Source organism: Lepidochelys kempii, chromosome 14, assembly GCF_965140265.1.
Source record: "Lepidochelys kempii isolate rLepKem1 chromosome 14, rLepKem1.hap2, whole genome shotgun sequence".
NCBI classification, from domain to species: Eukaryota; Metazoa; Chordata; order Testudines; family Cheloniidae; genus Lepidochelys; species Lepidochelys kempii.
Window position 1 is genome coordinate 6523951 of NC_133269.1, and position 21034 is coordinate 6544984.

Here is a 21034-nt window from a genome sequence, read left to right on the forward strand (position 1 = left end):
TTTAAGAATTTAAATCGTTTTTATTGCTTTACCTGCCATTAGGACAATCTATAACAAAAGGAATAATAATATATTAGCACATACAGTACATCAGACTTATATAGTCAGATAACAATACAAAAATGGTCCTCTGGTTGACTATAGCTCTCTAGGGCAGTAGACTTCATAACTTTGCTAAAAGGTGGCCTAGCAAGAGATTACTTCTAAAGCCCTGAATGTTAGCTAAGGCAAAACTATGCCAAACTGTGGTTTCAAACATATTTAAATTGCACACAAAGGTAAAGCTATAACTGTGATTAATATTTAACTCAGACTTAGCTGAGTTATCTTAAAATCTTGTAGGTAAAACTACAAAAGGGAGTAAACAGCAAGCTAAAAAGATGCAATAGTGAAACTTGATTAGAAAGCCTTATATAAAAAAATGTGCATTTTTTGTGGAGCTCTAACTAGTTTACATAGGTGTGTGTGTTTTTTTGGCGCTTCAACAAGGATCAAATCAAGTTTCAAAGTAACTAAACATATATGAAGAAAAAACCTAGCTACAGTGAAAACTGAAGAAAATAGTTTTAAAAAACTAGTTTTGTTTACTCCTGTAGAGCACTGATAGGAATCCTCCACTCAAAAGATCTTTTGAAAAAACAAATAGTTCACACAACATAATCCTTTTACAATTAATTCCATTTCAGGGAGTTTGTGGGCTCTAAAATATCCCTAAAACTGCAAAGATCTGATACCCTCAACTTTGTATTTATGTCTGATGAGCAGACATTTAAAAAAATGTCTACAAGCCTGGAAAGTAGTCTTCCAAGTCCAATTACCTCAGAAAGGAAAAAAGAAGGGATCCATCATTAGAAACAGTTGCATAATGAATGCAAAAATGCTTGCTGTCACTCCCAAATACAACCCTACGCTAGTTCATATAAATTACAGTTTAAAGGAAGCCTTAAGTTGCCTACATTATTGAACTGTGGAATTCAGTCAAATTTGTTGGGTAATATTGGTATGCACAGAATAATACAACACAAAGCTGGTAAATACTGAAATACATTTAAGACTTAGCAACAGGTTCCAAAAATATGTAAAATATTTTCTCACGTGAATCTGAAAAGCTGGGCAGGAAACAGAGGATGCAGTATGTGTGTTCAGACTAACTTTAAAATGAAAACTAAAAAGATAAAAACTTTCGGCTGGTTTAAAAATATACATTACTTAAAACAACTGAGTAGCAGGAATAACCAAGACATTCACTTTTTCTGCCTCACATTCTCCACAGCATCACCATTCATCTCATTGGGCTAGACGCTCCACCCTGCATCTGATGCTGGTTGTGAACAGGCAAAATTAGTTTCCCGGGTACCAAGGAGTTAACTGAGCAAACAATCTTTTGAAGGACAGAGTCAACTGTGAAATAAGTAGCAAGCAAAAGTTACAGGGCAAAACAAAATGTACACTTCCAATTCCTGCACTGCATCCAGAGCACAAACATTACTATTTGGCACTAGCTGGGTAGTTGTACAATTCTTGTGCCAGTCTAACGACAAGTGACTGAAGTTAAGTGTTTAACCCAAAGTTTGGCTTTTGAGGTTAGGAACAGGAACAATCTAGAGGGGTGAATCCACAGCTGACAACAAGACAGGCAAAGATCAGTTGCAGTGAGAGTCAGGGAACTAAGTAATATCTGCAGCAGTTGACCAGAACTATAAACCTTAAAAGCTTTTACGCGAAACCTGACAAAACATAACCAAGCAATCTTGAACCAGTAGACAAGGGTATAGAGCGACTGCTAACTTCCAACTGTGGCTGTACTAGCAGCTGATGCCTCAGGATTGAATTGAGGATTACAGTACCCAGAAAATTTAAACCTAGAGAAGCTCAATTATAAGGGCAGTTCTCTTTTCAAAAGACAGTAGATTAGGACCACAGCCTAAAAATATGAACAATCTGTAAAAAAAATTTTTCCACTGTTACATCCCAACTCTATGGCAATTAGCTTAGTGCCAGGAGATCTCTTCACCAAAAAGCAAGTCAGCAATGGCCCAAGTCGGACACTAGACATTGCATAGAGAGAAGCAGTAACAGCAAAGGTCTCCATAGAACTTTCTATTTAACAGGACAGAGAGCACAGAACTAATGCTCTAAAATAAAAATGGTGCTTTGATAAAGCAATTTCTCTTTAAACAGACAGGAAGCTGCAAATGCCAGTGGCCGTGTGGCTCTGCACAAGGGAATAAAGCAGTCTGCATTCGTGAAGCGTGTATTTGAGAGGGAGCAAAATTTCAGACAGACAGGGATACAAAGCTGTTGTACTGCTGGATGTTTCGTTTGAGAATATCCGAGCACGGACCCAGGACACGCTCAAATCGGGGTCGGTCAAGCTTTACACATTTCAAGGGGCCACGAGCAACGACTGTGGCAGCACGAGGACGGTTCATCAATAGAGCTATTTCACCTGGGACGACAGGAAATGAGAACACGGTTAAAAGAACTGTAGCTACCATACTATTTACAACTGCTACAAGAGTGCAGAGAAGAGAACGCCAGGTTTTTAGCACGGATCAGGAAGATCTGTGAATAGAGTTGTATTAATAACAAAATCAGTGCTTAGAAACTATTCAAGGGATTGTCAAGTCAGCTGCTTCAAGAATAGTGTCTTCTATGAAGGTAGACTTTTATTCGAGGGAAAAAAAATTGGGGATACTCTGGGGTGTTCAGGACAGTTTGCTGCATTGTCTATTTGTACAGGTTTCACAATTCATAGGAGGTCCAAGTCATTTTTCTAGTGAATGAGTGGTTAAAAAAAGGTAACTGTTTACAGTAAAGCACCTGCATAGTTATTAACATGCTGTAGAAATGACTTTGTGTATCTTATGAAAACATAAGGACCTGGTATCCAAGGACATCTTTTTAATGTAAAAAAACCCAACAAAGCACCATTTGAATACAACCAGATCTGAAATCTATGACTACTAATTTGAGAGATAACAGTTCCCTCAGTTTAGATATGCTTTGGCAGTGGGCTAATGGAGATCCCATATCGGGAAACCTCTAGCTTCCCATTTAAGAAAAACCACAAAGTCAAAAAGCTTTGTTTCAAAAACCTGTTACAGTTATTAAGTAACAACATGGTTACCTATCACAAATTCTAAATACCTAGAACAGAGACATGTTCAACTTGGCAGTTATATTTCCATCAGAACATTCTGTACCTACGTGTAGCAACAGTAACCCCCAGAAATTCTAAAGTGAAAAGTATGAGGAAATAGTCATTTTCCCCAATTACTTTGCATATAGTCAACCTCCATTTTTTTTTTTTTTTTTTTGGATAGTAAGTTGCACTTCCAGTTTCATGCATCTGCCTGAAGACCCTGCACATTACTACTCCTCCGCATGTTCTTCAGGCTCTGCAAGAGGCTGTATGCTAATTAAAGTACCAGCAAAGCTGAAAAACTGAATATGCCACAGGTAGGCTTCTGCACTAAAGGAAGGGAGAGGGAGAGAAGGCCTGTGCACTTTTTGCATTGTTCTGAAGACATCCCAAGATATATTTCTTTAAACCTCAGAGGAGTTAAAAATAAAGCAGACACAGTCATAAATCAAAACTATACACTACACTATTTAAAGAGTGCTGGATGCAAAAAAAGTCAGTCAAAATAAAAACCACCACGATCAAGTTAGTGTCCCTCCAAAAAGCAAACTACTTTACAGTTAAGAACATCCAATATTACTCACAAAATATAAAGAAATGTATATTTTGTCACAACCTTAACGGGTGCAACATATACCATTAAAGCCCTCCTGAAGAAAGTGTGTATGTACATGAAAAACTTCACTTGAAGCTGATCAATTTACATATTTTTCCATAAATCAATAAATGTTATATTCTATCCAACTAAATATTTTCCTTCGCTATCAATGTATCTGAAAGTTTTCAGAATAATAAATTTTTAAGCTAAAAATACAGAGGCTAAAACGGTCTTCATAATGGAAGACAGTTGAGACCTTGGAACTAAAGGAGATGGTACCACCTTTCCACAATACATGGACTTTTGAGCTTTTAGTCATTTACATGGTACTCAAAGGATCGTCAATGTAGTTACAGAAGTTAAACAAAACAGATATTCTCAAACAGTTGGCAAAATAACCAAACCCATCCTGCCACTATCACCCTCTTAACCCACAGTAAGAGATATATCACCCAGCTATGGAGACACAGTGACAACGGCGCAGCCAATTATACCTGCAGCAATGTAACTCACCGAAATAATCAGAAGGTGCCAGTCTGCCCACTTCAACAAATTCTTCATTCTCCGACCTCCGCTGTAACACTGCAGCGGTGCCCTTTAATAAATCAGTTATTAGCAAAAGGAGTTTGCCAGTATCATTTGAAATATTTTAACTTCCACAGGAACTCAGCCTCAGTGCAGTGTGTCATACAGGAAGTGTCTTATCCATTAAAAGCCCCATTACACACTTCACATACATTTCACTATCCATTCATATTAAAACAGTCCTCTGGGTCTCTCCTTTAAATCCCCTTAAGATGGTACTTACATGCATCTTAGAATTCCTACCGCCTTCTTTGTTACTTTACAGGCATCTTATAATTTGATTAGCAGGAAACTCAAGAGATAATGGAACCAGTAACAAGAAACATTACTAGCCATCTCCTGTTCTATTCCTCTGTGTTCAGAAAAATTAGGGAAATAGTGCAGGTCTGAGAGGGTGCTGTGTCCCTGCAGTATGATACTATGGATTATCAAGATAACTTTCACACACACAAAAAAATTATACAGGTCATTAGAAATATTGTGGTTCATATATTGTGAAACTAGCAAGACAGTTTCTGGAGATGCTTGCTTATCTAGAGACGCATATAGCACATACCAGAACGCCTACAGCTACCTTCAGGTATAGGACCAGAATAGTTTTACACCCACCAAAAGAGGATATCCAGGGTTTCCAATTCCCTCAGCTAACAGGTACCTGAGTGGGTTGATTTATGGGCTAGATGAGCTACCTCACTCTCTTGGAAGTGCCATTTATAAAAAACAGCGGAGCAAATTTACATTCACCTTGCCTGGGCACCCAAAAGTGTAACTGTTAGTCACGTCATTCTCCTCAGAGTTTTACACAGACACAAGGAGAATAAAATAAATTCCTAGAACCAGATGCTTAGTTTTGTGTAACTCAACATACTAAGCAGAAGTAACAGTCACTCACCTCTAAGATAATGAAGAACTCATCTCCTGGCTCTCCCTGCACCACAATTTTCTGTCCATCCTCAAATTGTACCGGTTCCAAGGCATCAGCTACAGTGAGACGCTCCCACTTGTCCAGAGATTCTAAACAAAGTCAACAGTCAAAGTCTTTAGTATGCTTCATACAGTATCTGTTCCCACTCTCAAAATTACTCTGTTAATACACATTTGTAAAAATCAAGACCTTAATTATAATAGTCTTAGCTATGGCTACACTAGAGACCTTAGAATGGCTATACTAGAGAGCCACTGTAAGCCAATGGGAGAGAGCTCTCCCCTCGACCTAAGTAATCCATTCTCAACAGCAGCAGCTATGTAGGCAAGAGAAGTTCTTCCGCTGACATAACACTGTCCACACTGGCACTTAGGCTGGTGAAACTTACGTAGCTTAGAGGAGGAGGGTGGCTTATTTACACCCTGAGCAATATAAGTTACACCAACCTAAGTGGTAGTGTAGACATTGCTTTAGGATTATGCAAAAAAATCAGCACACACTATGTAATTCGTTTTAACAGATTACCATGACAGAGGTTTAACTGGGTATCCACCTCATTACAATCCACCATTACATCAAAGTTTAAAGTGAAGCCTTCTCACTCACCCAATATAGATACTTTACTAAGGAATTCTTCATACATCTTTCTCTTTCTCAAAGTACTGCCCTGTAAAAAAAAAAAAAAAATATCCAGGCAAACACCAAGATAAGCTTATTTTCTACTCATTTTGTAGTAGTTTTAAAGGAAAGTTAAAGATAAGCCACAAAAAAGGCCACCCAATTCAACAAGACTTAATATATTCTGTTTTAAGGGCCCAAATTTGCAAAGTGCCAATGCCTTCAAATCTCATTAATTTCAGTGAGATCTGAGTGCACTCAGCACCTCTCAGAAGGCACTCAGGCAAAGGCTTGCACAATATACTGTCCCTAAATACTAAAAAAAACACCACCATTCTACTTGTAATGAACTTTGATAAGAGTTATATATTTATCCATATCCATTATGATGCATGCATTACATAATTTATAGCACAATACTGCAACCTTTACTCATGTGAGTAAGAATGTATAAGTATAAGGGACAACTGGCATGAGTAAAGATTGCTGGATCAGCCTCATGTTGATTCTAGGCTGCACGGTTGACTTTAGTCACTTATGACTATTTAAACACAGACCAGCGAAGTGGCAGGCTAAAACAGAGGGTAGGAGAATCAAAGTCCAATAAGAGCAATCACACTGTTATAGCAGATTAAATATAAGCACAGATACCACAATAATCTAACACTGCATTTGTAATTTTAGATTTGTCTTGACCTAACAAAACTCAAGATCTTTCCCTCCCCTTCTTGCCAGACATATACAAAATCTGTGTGAATGACAGCATGGTTACTAGTCATGACCTAACAGAGTCTGAGTTTCTTTTTATCCAAGATATGAGTCCTTCTGCAGTACAATGCAGACAGAGGCCCTAGTAACCAGGAGTAACTGGAATGATCACGCAAGGTCACAAAAAGACATTTCTGTTTAGTAAATATGCTACCTTGAATTAACTGCACAACCCATACATTCAAAAAAAAAAAAAAAACTTGCCATAAGGATTCTTCTATAGCTGTCTCGGTCAATACCCCACAATTTCACATTTGTTTTTGCTTTGACAGTTGCTGCTCTGGGTGTTCCATAAATCAGGGCAAGTTCTCCAAAGCTGCCACCTTCACCAACATTGGTTGCCCACTCGTTGTTCACGTATACCTGAAAGGAAATACGCATTGGTCAACAAGGGCAAACAACTGGCCACAAAGATACTTTAAAAGTTCCTCTTACTCTGTGCTATGTTTTTAGACTATATTACACAGGGAAATATTCTAGTTTAGATCACCCCTGAAAGACGGGAGATTTAATCAGCAATTTGGCACCATTTCCAGGTTGTACTGAGATTTCAAATACTTGGGGGAAAAGGATTGTCTTTGTATGTACTATCATAATAATTCTTTGTAGGTATATTCCATTTTTCATCCAAGGATTTGTGAACTTAAGTCTCAGAACTTGATAGACCTGTGAAGTATTAACTCAATTTTACAGCTGGGGAAACAGAAAAGATCACAAGAGGTTATGGCAAAAATTGGAATAAAACCCAGGTCTGTCTTTACTAGTCCTGTGCCTCAACTACAGGAATATACTCCAGGGGTAGTCAATAGGTGGGCTGCAGCCAGATGCCTTTGAACAGACTGCAAAAGTCTATTTACTTATTATCAGGACTATTGTTATTTTTGTCTCTGGAGTCTGGACCTTGATTATACCATGATCAATGATTTACTTATTTATTGTAAAGGTCCAGCTTTCTTGATTACCCCTAGTATACCTCCTCTCCCTTTGTTTCTGTGCTCATACAGCATGAAACATTGTCAGCATTCAAACTGTTCATTTGAAGTCATACAATATAGGATGTGTTCATATTCTGCACAGCTGGGCAGCCACATCCACAGAGCTGCTCAAAAGGAGCAAAGAGTAACATGCAAAATAAGCTTTCTTGAGAAGGATCCTGTTCTAAAGGAATATCCCAAAAGAATGGATAACGGAACAGTTAGGCCAGAGAAAAAATAATTAATTTCCACATAAAGAAAGGCCTCAAGATGTTACCAGTATTTCTGCAAGGGATGGATACATTCTCAGCTAACACAATTAAAATCTCAGCCATTATTAAAGCTTACATCCATTTCTCCTTGATCGACAACATAGAAGTTATCTCCTTCATCACCTAAAGATAAGGGAGGGGGTGGGGGGAGGAAAAAAAATACAAAATTCAGTTGAAAAAAAGAAAAAAACCCACCACACAAGCTGTAAAGTGATTCATGTTTTACAAAATGGCAGAGGAATATTAAAAAGGCACTTGGGGGGGTTATATATTAACCTTTGGTACCAGGCCTGCCGGAAGATGCTTCAATGAGGCTTAAAAAAGAGCGCACATTCCCTATTTTATGCTGGGAAAAATGTCACCACAGGCACATTTCCTCATCCTACCTGCGAAAGGGACACCTGCTGTTGTGAAACAGAGCAGCAGCATTACCTCTCCCCAGTAAACTCACCTGTAGTATGCTCTACAGAGCCATCAAAACAGTTTAAGCCACTGATACAGACAGAGACTACCTGCAATGGCTCCACTCACCTTCCCGCCCTGCCCCAACATAAGTGGTGGTTGACATAAAAAGCAAGCAAGGTCTACTGAATGCAACAGGTGTTCTTATAGCCATAAGAGCAGAACAAACCCATAGATCCAGAATCTCACAACCTACAAGTTGTTTAGTTATCAATGCAAACATTGTCATTTACCTTGCTGTATGACAGTCTCGCCTGCAATATAGGTGACTGGGAACATAGCATCAAAGATGTCACTGGAAGAGATTTCAAAGTTATCAACAGTTTGGTTGCCCGTTATATGCACATGTGTTAGTACTGACATTTGAGAGAGATTCTTCAGGACCTCTCCGGTTATCGATGTGGCTGGACTGCCTCCCCTCATAAAGCTGTTCAGTTTTGCATGTTGTGATTTGTTTAAAAGGTTTGTTCTTTAAAACACTAAAAGCTTTAAAAAAGCTACAGTAAAATCATACTGATAGCAAAGCAGAGCCAGATTAAGAGATTAGCTCCTACCTTCTTTCGTTATCATCAAGATGGGCAAATAGCACATTCTTCTCAATTGCTTTAGCCAAAGCAGCCATAGTCTTGTAATCTTTAGGAATAACCTAGAGCATAATCAAAAACAAAGCACTGATTATAAATGTAGTAATGTACCCATAAAAAATGGAAGAAAGCTGCTCTACCATAATAGTGCACTGTACTGAAATTCTGCCAGAGACAAGAAACAAGAGGAAACATATCCGAAGATTTTATGGAGTGAGACCGTGGACAGGAAGAGGATGGGATTTGTCCAGAAGTGGGAATGGCTCAAGTGAAACCAAAGCCTTGTTACCATACAATACAGGCTCCAGTCCAGAGTAAACAACATGTATGGCTTGGCATGACTGTTATGTAGACCTACCATGTGGGTTAGCGAGGCCACACCAGCTGGGCACGATCCAGAATTGATGCACAAAGCAGAAGTGGTTTGCTATGCATTTGTGTAACACCACTGGGGCAACAAACAGGGCTTTTCACAGAGGACAGCAACATGGTCCCCGGATAATAGAGAGGCATATATATGATCAAAGCTTAGATTTGCAGGGGTCTGGGAATGGTTGAAGTGTAGGCCACCTTTCTAACGTAAGATGCAGCATCCTCTTCTGTGTAGACTTCTGCACTGATGGCCCCACGCCTTCTTCGGCCCTTAACCACAGGGTTCATAGGTGGAGGAGGGGAGATTTCATCCTCACGCGAGTCTGAGCGTGACCCAGATTTCTGTTGATTCAACAACTGTTTTGCTTCCTCCTAAAACAGGAAGGAAATGTTTCCGTGTCACATAATCCAAGGGTAAAAATTTAGTTACAGATCATATTCCAGTTCAGTCTGCCAACGTAGGAGATTCCTCTCTACTATTCATCTCATACTGTGGCAGATGGGAAGATACTTCTATAACACTAAGGCTGCTGTGTTTTAAAGTAGCGTAACAGACAAGAGTCAGTCAAATGTCTATTTCCCTTATTAAAACAAAGGAGCACTTTCACCCCACTCTTATGACATAATCAACACACAATGGAGGAACTCCACTGTAACTGCTGTTGCTTGCATAGGATGCATTCAACAAGTGAACCCAGTAGTTTCCCCTGAACTGAGGTTTGTTTGGTTTTTTGTTTTTTTCTTTTTTTTTTTTTGGGGGGGGGGGGTGTTGGCTTTTAAAGACAGAAAACCACATTACAGAAGCAGCTGGAAAACAAGGTCAAGTCATTGACCAGGTAGGTATTTAATAACCTTAGGTTATTTTAACAGAAACATAAATGAGGTATTGGATGGTTGTTAGTGTTCATAAATCCACCAATTAGTTTACATTCCAAGCCACAGATTTGTTAGCTTTTATAAGCGTTATATTATTCCATACTGATCACCTGTCAAGTTGAATGAGTGAGAGACACACTAGACTATTAGAACTGAAATAAAGTTAAATCTAGCTAGACTGTCACCCCGAATACTGGTCCCTCTGTATGCACTGAAGGAGCTAACTCAGGGCATGTCTACGCTGCAGCTAGGAGATGCTACTACCAGTGCAGGTAGACAGACTTCACTAGCTCAGCTCAAGCTAGCGTACCAAAAATAGCAGCGTTGGCATTGCTGCACTGGCGGTGGCTCAGGCGAGCCGAGCGAGTCAAGCCTGCCTGATGCCCTGGATCTGCACCCACCTAGCTAGCTCAAGCCAACACCACTGCTGCAACAATCACACTGCCAGCTGCAGTGCAGACAACAGATTAAGTAGCAGATTTGACACTGCTAGAACCAAAAGTGGAACCAAAGTATGTAAAATCATGACAGCTTCAGCTAACTTTTCCAAGCATTTTGGTATAGGACTTTGGGATAAGACCTTAAAAAACTGAGGAACTATCTGCTGTGCCTGGATCCCAGGGCACTTTTAATTGCAGGCTCTGATCCAACGTCCTTGACCAAACTCTCCCCTCCCATGTACTGCTGGGCAGCGTTCTGCTTGGCTGCCATCCTCCACTCCGGATATACATGCAATGCCACTTAAATGCCATGTATAACCAGAGTGCTTTGGAAAGAAAAAGCAGATAAACATTACAGCAAGTTTTCATTTTATACTTCTGAGCTGGCCAAAGAAACTCCACTGGCCTGTTTAGTCAGTTTCACTTCCTGCTTCTCATGCAGGAATGAAATAGCGTGTGATGTTTCAAAGAGCAGGGGGATATTTAAACTTATTTCTTTCTATTTTTAGGGAAGAGCCCATTACACTCAGGTTTTGTTAAAAATAGTTCAATGACATAAAGGTAGGGTTTAAACTGCAGTATTTGACAGCATCCTTTCTACAGCATATATAATGACAAGATCTGCAAACATTCACTCAATTTCCACACCCCGCTTCCAAGGATGGCTGCGCACACATTCAGAATATATGTCAAAAGTTGTTTTATAATTTATCCATGAAGTAAGGTCCACTCTATTTGTTCCAATACTATAGACATATCAAGAGGAACACAACTTGAAGTCTAGTAAGTTTAAGAGTTAGGAATACTTTCAAGTAATACACAGCCTCACTCCACTCCCATGAGCCCTCCACTCCCATGCCAGCAAGCAGTGTATCAGCCGTTATAAGAAGTATTCTTTCACTTGCAGAACTATCGGACTGCACAGTTAGATATTTTAAATACTTCTGAACCCAAATCTCATTAAGGGACTCAGTAGTCTCAGTGACTTCTGTGCAATTTGTACTTCTAATGGATGCCAGCAAATCAGCATGCCACTCTAGACATCTCAGAAAAAAAAAAGTTAGCATCAAGCCATCACATGCTAAAACAAGGAAAGACTTCCCTTAAATTCACCTTGCTGTTGTGGATTTAAGGGAAATAACCCCATTGTGCCTGTGTTCTGCACATAAGACACTCACTGTGTCAAGTGCCCTGCAATTCCTAAGAATGGGAGAGTGTTGCGGGGGGAGACCATGGCACAGCACAGGGGAACAGGACAATTTAAATCTTTTTTGTATCCCAGTTCTATATTTAAAGTATTTTTTTTAAAAAGTGTTCTTATCCCCATGGACAGTTATGCCCAATTTTTAACAATTGCCTAATGGACCGTAGTATGCACTATCTACACTAAGCTTCTACAGCTCATAAGCCAGAGTACGAGGCCAGGCACAGTATTGTGTAGCTAATAACCCCAGTGAAGAATAATAAGTTAAGTAACATGTTTGCATAGTAGAACACACAAAAGGTCAGTGTGCCACACGTAGACTAGCTACACAAACATTTTATTTGAAGTGTAGTAGTTTGGTTCATATAGAAGCATTCTTCACCACAATACTTTTTAGAGGAAGAAAGGCTTGAATTCCGGTAAATAAGTTGGACACAAGAATTTAAAAATAAATAAATAAAAATATTGAGGTAGAAGTTTCAAAACTGATTTTTTCAAACAGATGGAAGTTAAATTTAAGACATAAAATGAATCATGGTTAGAGATACATCATGTGGAAGAGGTAATCAGAAATCTGTAACTACAGAAAGGAAGAGCTAAACAGTGGTATTTATTTCAGCTATATATTTAGCCTCAATTTTTAAAGTAATGTTTCTTACTAGTATGTTTTTTGTCCATATTGCCACAGCAGCCTCTATCTCCCCCATTTAACAGGGTTACGGGATATATCAGATAGTTCTATTTTGTCAGAGATGCATCCAAAGACCACATTCCTTTGCAAATCTCTTCACTCACTCAGAAGTTGGAGGTGATTAATAATAGTGCTTAGCATTGTGCTCTTCAGCCACAGTTGTCAGAGAACATCCTGTGCTAGACTAAAACTTTGGTTCTCTGTTATTTGATAGCTATTTAGGCATTATGACACCTGGTTACACTAAGGCCAAGTTTAGAATCCGTGGTCCTGAATGGATGAAACTAGTTAGAGAAGAGTACTTTTTGTTTTTTCAAATACAAGTCTGCATATAAAAATGGACTTCAAGACAAGCAAAGTGTTTAAATTCATAACATGCTTTCATTTGAGATTATAGATCTATTTTGATATAGAATCAGATAAATAAAATGATTGCACTAGAGTCAGTTAACATTATATATGGTGATTTATCTTTGATAATACTGAAGGACCTTAACTGAAATTTACAAAAATCCATTTAGGGGAAATGTAAATATTGAACTACTATTATTTTCAACCTTCTTATAGGTTTGGACTCAGAGTGAATACAGTTTACTACATTTAAAAAACAAAAAAACCTTCTTAAGTTATTTTAACATGGACAAATACATACACTTAAGTACAGAGGTAGCAGGACCTGTTGTCTTACTAAAGGAATTTGAGCTTCTTTTGCCAGATTAAATATTGCATTCGCTGCATGTTAGCTGATTACACAGAAACTTTTGCCTCTTCCCCTTTTACATCCCAGTAGTTATTCTAGCTATAGGCTGAACTAAATGCAATAAGGTAATTTTGCAATATTCAAAACAGTTACACACAAAAAAAAAAAAAAAGAGGTTGAAATGCAGAATTTAGGAATCTACTTGTGATTAGAGTAACTCAAACCCCACACTGACAATCAGTGGACTTTACAGGAGTTGGGTAGTTTACTAAAAGCATTATATGGAGACCGTTCTTGAAGATGCAACTACATGTTCAGGTTAAAAATGTAGGAAGTTGGACATAAGATTATCCCAGTTCCTGGCCACAAAACAATGGAGGTTTTTCTTCAGATATCGTGCCCAATAGCAGAGTTTGTATTAAAATCTGCAGCATTCACGGATGGATCCAATAACTAAATAGTGGTCTGTATGATAGAATCATAAGGCAGATGCCACAGTTTGTATGCTGTTTGATCTACACTCTTCTACAGACTGAAGTAGAGAGGGGGAACTATTAGCAAAAGTAATTTAGAATAAGGAGAAAAGCATACATATGGATTTACAGAATGCAAATAATGAGAGAAGTGTCTGCAACTGAATATAATCTGAAGTGACAGCAATAGCCACCACAGTATTAACCAAAGACTATTGGTTTGCAGATGCAGAATACCACAGATAGTAACAGGCAACAGAAAAGTACTAGATATGAATATGCTGGTAGAAAAGATCAGTTACACCAAGTTTTGCCCTGAATCACACCTTACATAAAAATGCTATTGTAAAGATGCTCCGATATAAGAAAGAGGTATATTAAATAATGAATCACTCAATAGGGCTAGTCTTAATTGCAAAAGTGGGCACTGGAATGTGAAGATCATATTTACAGAGTACTTTTGATCATAAGGATCCGAGAGTACTTTACACAAGGTGTGTGCAAGAATCATTTAGCTCACCTCTGGGACAGAATGTACCAGCCATTAAACAGAAACACTAAGTTCATAACAGAGCAAAGACAAGTTTACCTATTTGAAACATGGGTACAAGTCTCAGTTGAAGTACAAGAGGAAAGTCACCAAATGTTAGTTCTCAATGAACTAGGTAGGATTACTACCCCCCCCCCCCAATCAATATTATACCTACGACTCACTATAGAAAATTGGCCTCAATATAAAAGTTGAATGGCTGTTACTAAAATACTTCAGGGCTGTACATAAAAATAAATTTAATCATGTAGGTCATCATAAGTCAGGCCATATGTCCCACCTATTGACCCCAGTACCAAACTGACAGATTTTACTTTCAGTAGCTAACTTGAATCTGTTTCCTTACTAGCCTCTCTCTCTCCCACCATCATGTGCGCATACTTTTGGTTGCCATAGGGATGCTAGTGAGCATTCACTAGTGAGCAACTGGCATTTAGCTATAGAAAAAACACTTTCTTTTCCAAACAAATACTTTGCTTCAGTTTCAAACATAAACAACTAATAAAAAATATTGGTCAAATCTGAATCTCAGTCTTTATTTTAAGTAACTAAGAGACTAAATAAATTCAGGCTGTTGCATTCTCCCCCCTGCTCCGCAGACTTATTTTTACCTTCTCCAATCTTTCAAAATATTCCCTGAGGAATCCCATGGGTCTCTCGGGTCGGACTGTACATAGCTGTACAATGCAGTCCTTCAGAAGCTGCTGGATGTTGTGTTTTTGGACATAGAGTTCACATTCTCTGAGGCTACGCTCCTCCTCACTGGTGTTGCTGCTAGAGGCTGCCATTGCTGCTGTTCTAGAGAAAAAAAAAGTTATATGAACTACATGTAGAATTAAGATGATCCAGTTGACGTGCTCCCTAGCTATGCTTAATATTAGCTTTTGTTGCAATGATCTTGCTTTAAAAAAATCCTAAAGTATCTGCAGGGCTAGTAATTAAAATAAATGTTCAATTCCCAAGTCTGTGCTCTGTCCAGCAGTGCAGAGAGGTGATGTACTTGGCATCTGGGAGGAAGCGGGAACCTTGGGTTGCTCTAGAGAAATTCCCACAGGCCCAACAGAAGCAGTGGTTTTCCCCTGCCCCCCCCCCCACCCTACCACTCCCCTGCTGAATGAAACTCAGCATCCCTAGCCCCCTAAGCACTCTGAAAGGCATAGAGTCATATGGGCATAGGCTGTCAATTATACCCCAGATTTCCTGCCCCAGTGAGGTCCCTCTCACACCACAGAGGCAAGTTTTAAAAATATCTTAAGTATGGTGAAACTTGTTAAGGTAATAGCAAAAGTCACCTCTCTGGTAGTTGTAGCAATTAACAGCTAATAGAAGACATGGAAATACAGATGTTTGCCCAATGGAGATGCTCCACTTCAAGTTAACTAAAATGGGGTGACATTTAGACTAAAAACACTAATTCTGAAGTATGTTCACAGTAATTAGAACTATTAGATTTCAAAACATTACATACAATGCAGGATCCAAATAGGATTTATTAGTAGCATAACTTCCAGTGCGTGAAAATTTCCGTACGTGTTACTTTAACCAATTTTTGTTTATTCAAGTTGCTCTCAAAAAAGGTTAAACAGAGAAAAGTAAAAATATGTTTAAAAGAGCATTTTCAAAGGTTACATTTTAAAAAAACCAAAACCACAACACCATTTTAAGAAAGTTACCTGGGGCACAGATAGTAGGGACAGCTGTGGATATGTAGAGAATTTACAATGAAGTGTGTTGATCCCAATATCCGCTTTTGGGAGGAAAGAAAGGTAGACAGAAAATAAGTTGCATATTTAATATCTGAAGAGTCACTGAAAAAATCCAAGTGCTACAGTCCTATTACACATGCTTTTCTATTTAGGCACAAGATTGACAAACATAGCATACAGAGCAATATCGTCAATAGAACATTAACTATGCTCCTTTGAAATGTGCTACTAGAGATTATAGGAGGACTAAAGTTAATGCCGCACAGACAACACTTCAACCAGGTTGCATTCTTGTCACTTATCTCAACAAAAGTAATGTAGAGAAGCAGACACATTGTGGTGTTTACGCAACACACACGTGCTTTACACTGAGGAAAGTTCTACAGTTACCCCTTTTGTTTTGACAACTTGCATGCTGAAGGTCAATAAGTAGCCTAATTAAATGTCCAAGAGTAACTTTTGTGGCTCCATGACAGCCCACAAATTAGAGTCTATGGAAAAAGCATCATCATGCTGATAGACAGCAAACATGAGTAGCTAGTGGCTCAAAGAGACTACTGTGAAAAAACAATGCCAATAGAATACATGTCAAGCAAGCAAACCAGCCCTACTTTTTTCCATTGAACTCTCTAGGTTTTGTAACAAAGCTTTTTATTAAAAAAGCCACCATATGCAATTGCAATGACTTTACTATGAGAACCCAAACAATGTCATACTTCAGGGAGTTACAAATCGTGATCCAAATTTTGGACCTTGTTCCCATCTCTAATTTTTAGTTAAATCGCCAGTGCCAAAATGTAAGCCTCTACAGTGGAACCCTGATGTGAAGAACAACCAGAATACATTCAAACCACAAAATAAGCTCCTCACATGGGGTGAGGGATCCCCCCAGACAGCAACTGAAATGTTAGCCTCATCCCTTTGTAAGGGAGATGCCCTCATTCTGAGATTAGTTTTGGATTAATGAGAAGCAGCAGTCTGAACCAGAAAGACTGAAATAAGCGAAATTGTAAGTGTCTCATTGAAAACCTTTGCAAAAATCTTTTTAAGAAAGGGGATGGATTTTTAATGTTTTATTGAAGCATCCAATGTAAATCTTGAAAACCTAAACATTTTCCTATAATACCTTCTCACTTTCAAATAAGCAAAACTTGGCAGATCTGTGGTTTATTGACTGGGATTGGTGAAGGACATAAAGGAATCTCCTTTCAAATTATGCCAACTTGGGGGGTAACCCTGCCAAGCCCCTCTCCCAGGGATCAGGTAAGGCAGGATTCACAGGCCGGGGTGCAAGTCAGTCAAGTTAAACCTCCTCTTTCTGCACATGTGCACGGGGGCGGGGGGGAGAAGATTCCCCCACCCCACGCAAAACACACACACACACCCCACCAGCACAGCAAACCTCCCGCAATTCTCAGGCTCCCAGACAAAGCCATAATGCCGTACCTCCACTAGACTGCTCCCAGCCCCACGGGCCTGCCCTCCGCCCAGGTGCCCCACCACCACCAGTGCCCTGCCCCCCGCCACTCCGGCCTTCCTCGCCCCCCCCCATGCTCTACCCTCCTCCTCCCCCCGACCGACTAGATCACCCCGCCACCAGTGCCCCCTTCCCCCATCAGTGCCCTGCCCTCCGCCCGGGTGCCCCACCACCACCAGTGCCCTGCCCACCCCCCCACTCCGGGCCCTCCTCGCCCCCCCCATGCTCTACCCTCCTCCTCCCCCCGACCCACTAGATCACCCCGCCACCAGTGCCCCCTTCCCCCATCAGTGCCCTGCCCTCCGCCCGGGTGCCCCACCACCACCAGTGCCCTGCCCACCCCCCCACTCCGGGCCCTCCTCGCCCCCCCCCACTCCGGGCCCTCCTCGCCCCCCCCCGTGCTCTACCCTCCTCCTCCCCCCGACCCCCTAGATCACCCCGCCACCAGTGCCCCCTTCCCCCATCAGTGCCCTGCCCTCCGCCCGGGTGCCCTACCACACCAGTGCCCTGCCCACCCCCCCACTCCGGACCTTCCTCGCCCCCCCCCCGTGCTCTACCCTCCTCCTCCCCCCGACCCCCTCGAGCGCCCCGACACCAGTGCCCCCTTCCCCCATCAGTGCCCTGCCCTCCGCCCGGGTGCCCTACCACACCAGTGCCCTGCCCACCCCCCCACTCCGGACCTTCCTCGCCCCCCCCCCGTGCTCTACCCTCCTCCTCCCCCCGACCCCCTCGAGCGCCCCGACACCAGTGCCCCCTTCCCCCTCCAGGGGGCCTTCCCCTCCCCCATCAGTGCCCTGCCCTCCCCCGGGGCCTCCCCGGCACCGCGAGCCTCCCTCCCCCCGGCATCCCCCCTCCTCCCCACGGACCCAGGCCGCTCCGGACGTGCTCCCCGGTGGGGCCAGCGGCCTCTCCCTGGGGCCTCCGCCTCCCGGGGCGGGGCGGGACCCGGGAGCCCTCACTCACCGCGGGGTCCGGGCGGTTCCCTCGGCCTCTCTCACCCCCCTCCCCCCGACCCGGACTCCGGCCTCGGCGGCGGTCTCGGCGGCGGCAGATCCCACCGGAAACCAGCTCTCTCGGCCAATCGCCTGCCAACCTGACGTCAATGCGCCTCGCTCTCACTGCGAGCCGTCACCCCGGCAACCTTAAAGGGGACGCGCCGCTCCGTCCGCGTCTTAAAGGAGCCGCCGACACATTCCTCGCCTCCCGCTTAAAGAGACCGCGGCGTCCCGTTCTGTCCCCCCCGCTTCGCCTCCCTTCGAAAAAAGCTCCGCAACCAGCCCCGCCCCTTAAACGGGGGGCTATGCCCCGCCCTCCCCTTAAAGGGACCAACCCCTCAGGGATCGGCCTGGCCCAGCCTCCTCCTCCTCTCCTTTAAGGGCTGCAGCGCCCCGCCCCGAGCTCCAGCCTCCGCCCGGGGCGCTGCCGCCCGCTCCGTGGGAAGGGGGCGGGGCGGGCTGGGGACAGCGGCACTGACAGGAGCCGGGCGGGGCGCGGGGGCCCGGGGCGCGCTGGGCTGAGGGCGGGGGCCGGGCACAGGCCCCAAGGTCCCGAGCCGGGCTGGGCACAGGGCCCCCGAGCCGGGCTGGGCCGGGCTGGGCCGGGCGTGAGCCCCAAGGGCCGGGCACAGGGCATGAAGGCCAGGCACGGGCTGAGGCTGGACACAAGCCCCTGAGATCCTGGGCTGGGCACAGGGCCCAAGTCCCAGGCAGGGCTTTGGCTAAGCACAGGCCCCCAAGGGTACAAGCTCTAAGATCCAAACATGGAGTGGGGACCAAACGTCAGGCTGGGCTGGGGCTAGATACAGGCTCTGGGAACCAGGCCTGGGCCCAGCTAAATGTGGGTTTTGAGGGCCCCGTAAGGGCGGAGCATGGGACATTAGAGGCAGGCTGAGCTGGGGTTAGATATAGGCCCTGGGAACGAGGCCCTTGGAATGGGCTCTGAGGGCCATTAGTTGGCTGAACCTGCCCCAGGAGTTGAGTCTTGGAGCTGCATATAGGCAGGCTGGCGTGGATATGGGCTGAGCCAGGTCCAGGCCCTAAGGGCTTGGTTCAGGGTTGACATACCTCTGTGTCCCGGGATTAAAAGGAGGTCACTCATTTTAGTCCCAAAGTTCCATGTGTCCCACATCACTTGGGTTGTTCCCCGCTGGCAGCCTTTCACACTGTTGTTGCCGTAATGTCCAGCTTTTCATCTGTCAAATTAAATTAAAATGTAGACCAAAGTTGTTTACAAAGGGGGTTTCGTTATCCCCACTTTACTGCTGGGTAAACTGAGGCAAGTAGCTGTGAAGCGACTTCCGCCAGGTCACACAGTGGACCAAGGAGTCTAGGTCTGCTGTCTGTCTCTCCAGTGCCCTATCTGAATCATTAGCATCAGAAATTTAGACTCCTGTAGCTAAGGCTCTAAGCAGAGTCACTCACAAAGGAATCACTCCTACGCCACTATGCATTTGCTGCATATATAATTGTTTTGTCTCAGTTTTTGACTTTGTCATAGATTGCATCCCACATTTGGGCCTTGGCAGGCTGAGAGGTAGGGGGCTGGGAGCTAGGCTCAGGACCAATTATAGATCTCATACCAGGTGTGTAAGCAGTGGCTAAGGACATCACCACTGGACCCTTACAGTCTCTCTCACCTGTATTCTTATCCTACATTGGCTTCCCAGTGGAAATGAATTGAGCAGCTTCATCCTTTGTCTAGGAGGAGAGGAGAAAACACCCCACAACAGGTTCATCTCCAATGTAGCAGGCATAGGGTGGGTCATGCTGCAACTGCATTTGCGGAGATATAGGGAAGTCTGGACAGCACTAAATTGTACCAGAATTGGTTCCAAAAAGGACAATATGCACTCCCAAGACCTTCCAAAATAAGAAGTCTCCCAATCAACCAGCTGGCCCACCACCTACCGCCATAGTCCAGTCCCACTGGAGAAGCCCAGAAAAATACTTAGGCTTTGCAACCGCGTCTGATGGTCATCAAATCCAGGCACTGTTATATCAAGGGGGAGTGAATTCTCAGAATTAAGCATCCCTTCGTGGAAGCCTAAATACCAAGGTGGTGGGCACCCCAGAAATATCAGCTATACAGCTAGAAACTACCTGCTGCTAGCATCTTCTTGTTTAAAGCTGCAGGGTGTAACTAGTGATTCAGCATCTGTTCTTTTAAAAAACATTCATAAAACAATTTAAGATCTTTATCATCTGAGATTCACTGTTTGAATTTCGTAGTTGTGCATGGTTAAAGCTTCCAAGCCATTGCTCAAGTTCTCAAAGTTCAGGTAGGTTGATGTGTGCCACATGTAATGTAAAAAGACCCAGAAAATAAGAAATGAACTTCAAGTCCTCAGTCTGCTGATTTCCATATAAATAGGAACATAACCTTTGTTGCAATTGCTTGAGAATTTTTAGGCTGAAAATTCATCTCATTTAATTCCTTTGAAGCCATTTATGTTGTGCCCTACAGATCGAAATGCACCAAGAATTGGAGTATAATGTGTGTGCGTGCCCTTTGTCATCCTAAACTGCTAATGCTTTCACTGTCACTTTTCAAGCCCTCTACAACATGCGTCAGTGTTGTTTCTTTTAGGTTTCTCTTACTTTCGTACTATTTCTCAC

General features: G+C 42.6%; 1 protein-coding gene across 5 annotated transcripts; it reads right to left on the reverse strand.

Moving 5' to 3' along the window:
- On the reverse strand, positions 1-18626 carry PRKAR1A (protein kinase cAMP-dependent type I regulatory subunit alpha). Of its 5 annotated transcripts, none has more exons than XM_073312025.1 (12): positions 18514-18626; positions 15911-15984; positions 14849-15035; positions 9502-9675; positions 8902-8993; positions 8581-8642; positions 7962-8008; positions 6844-7002; positions 5860-5920; positions 5221-5342; positions 4257-4338; positions 1-2449 (listed from the first exon to the last, which is right to left on the reverse strand). In XM_073312025.1, exons 3-12 carry the CDS (start codon positions 15023-15025, stop codon positions 2277-2279), a joined length of 1149 nt encoding a protein of 382 aa, XP_073168126.1. In that variant the 5' UTR covers positions 15026-15035; positions 15911-15984; positions 18514-18626; the 3' UTR covers positions 1-2276. The 5 variants fall into 5 exon arrangements, with proteins under 5 accessions (XP_073168126.1, XP_073168128.1, XP_073168124.1 ...); XM_073312027.1 differs by lacking the exon at positions 18514-18626 and adding an exon at positions 18384-18502 and having other exon boundaries at positions 14849-15030; XM_073312023.1 differs by lacking the exon at positions 18514-18626 and adding an exon at positions 18384-18502.
- Positions 18627-21034: the final 2408 nt, after the last annotated feature.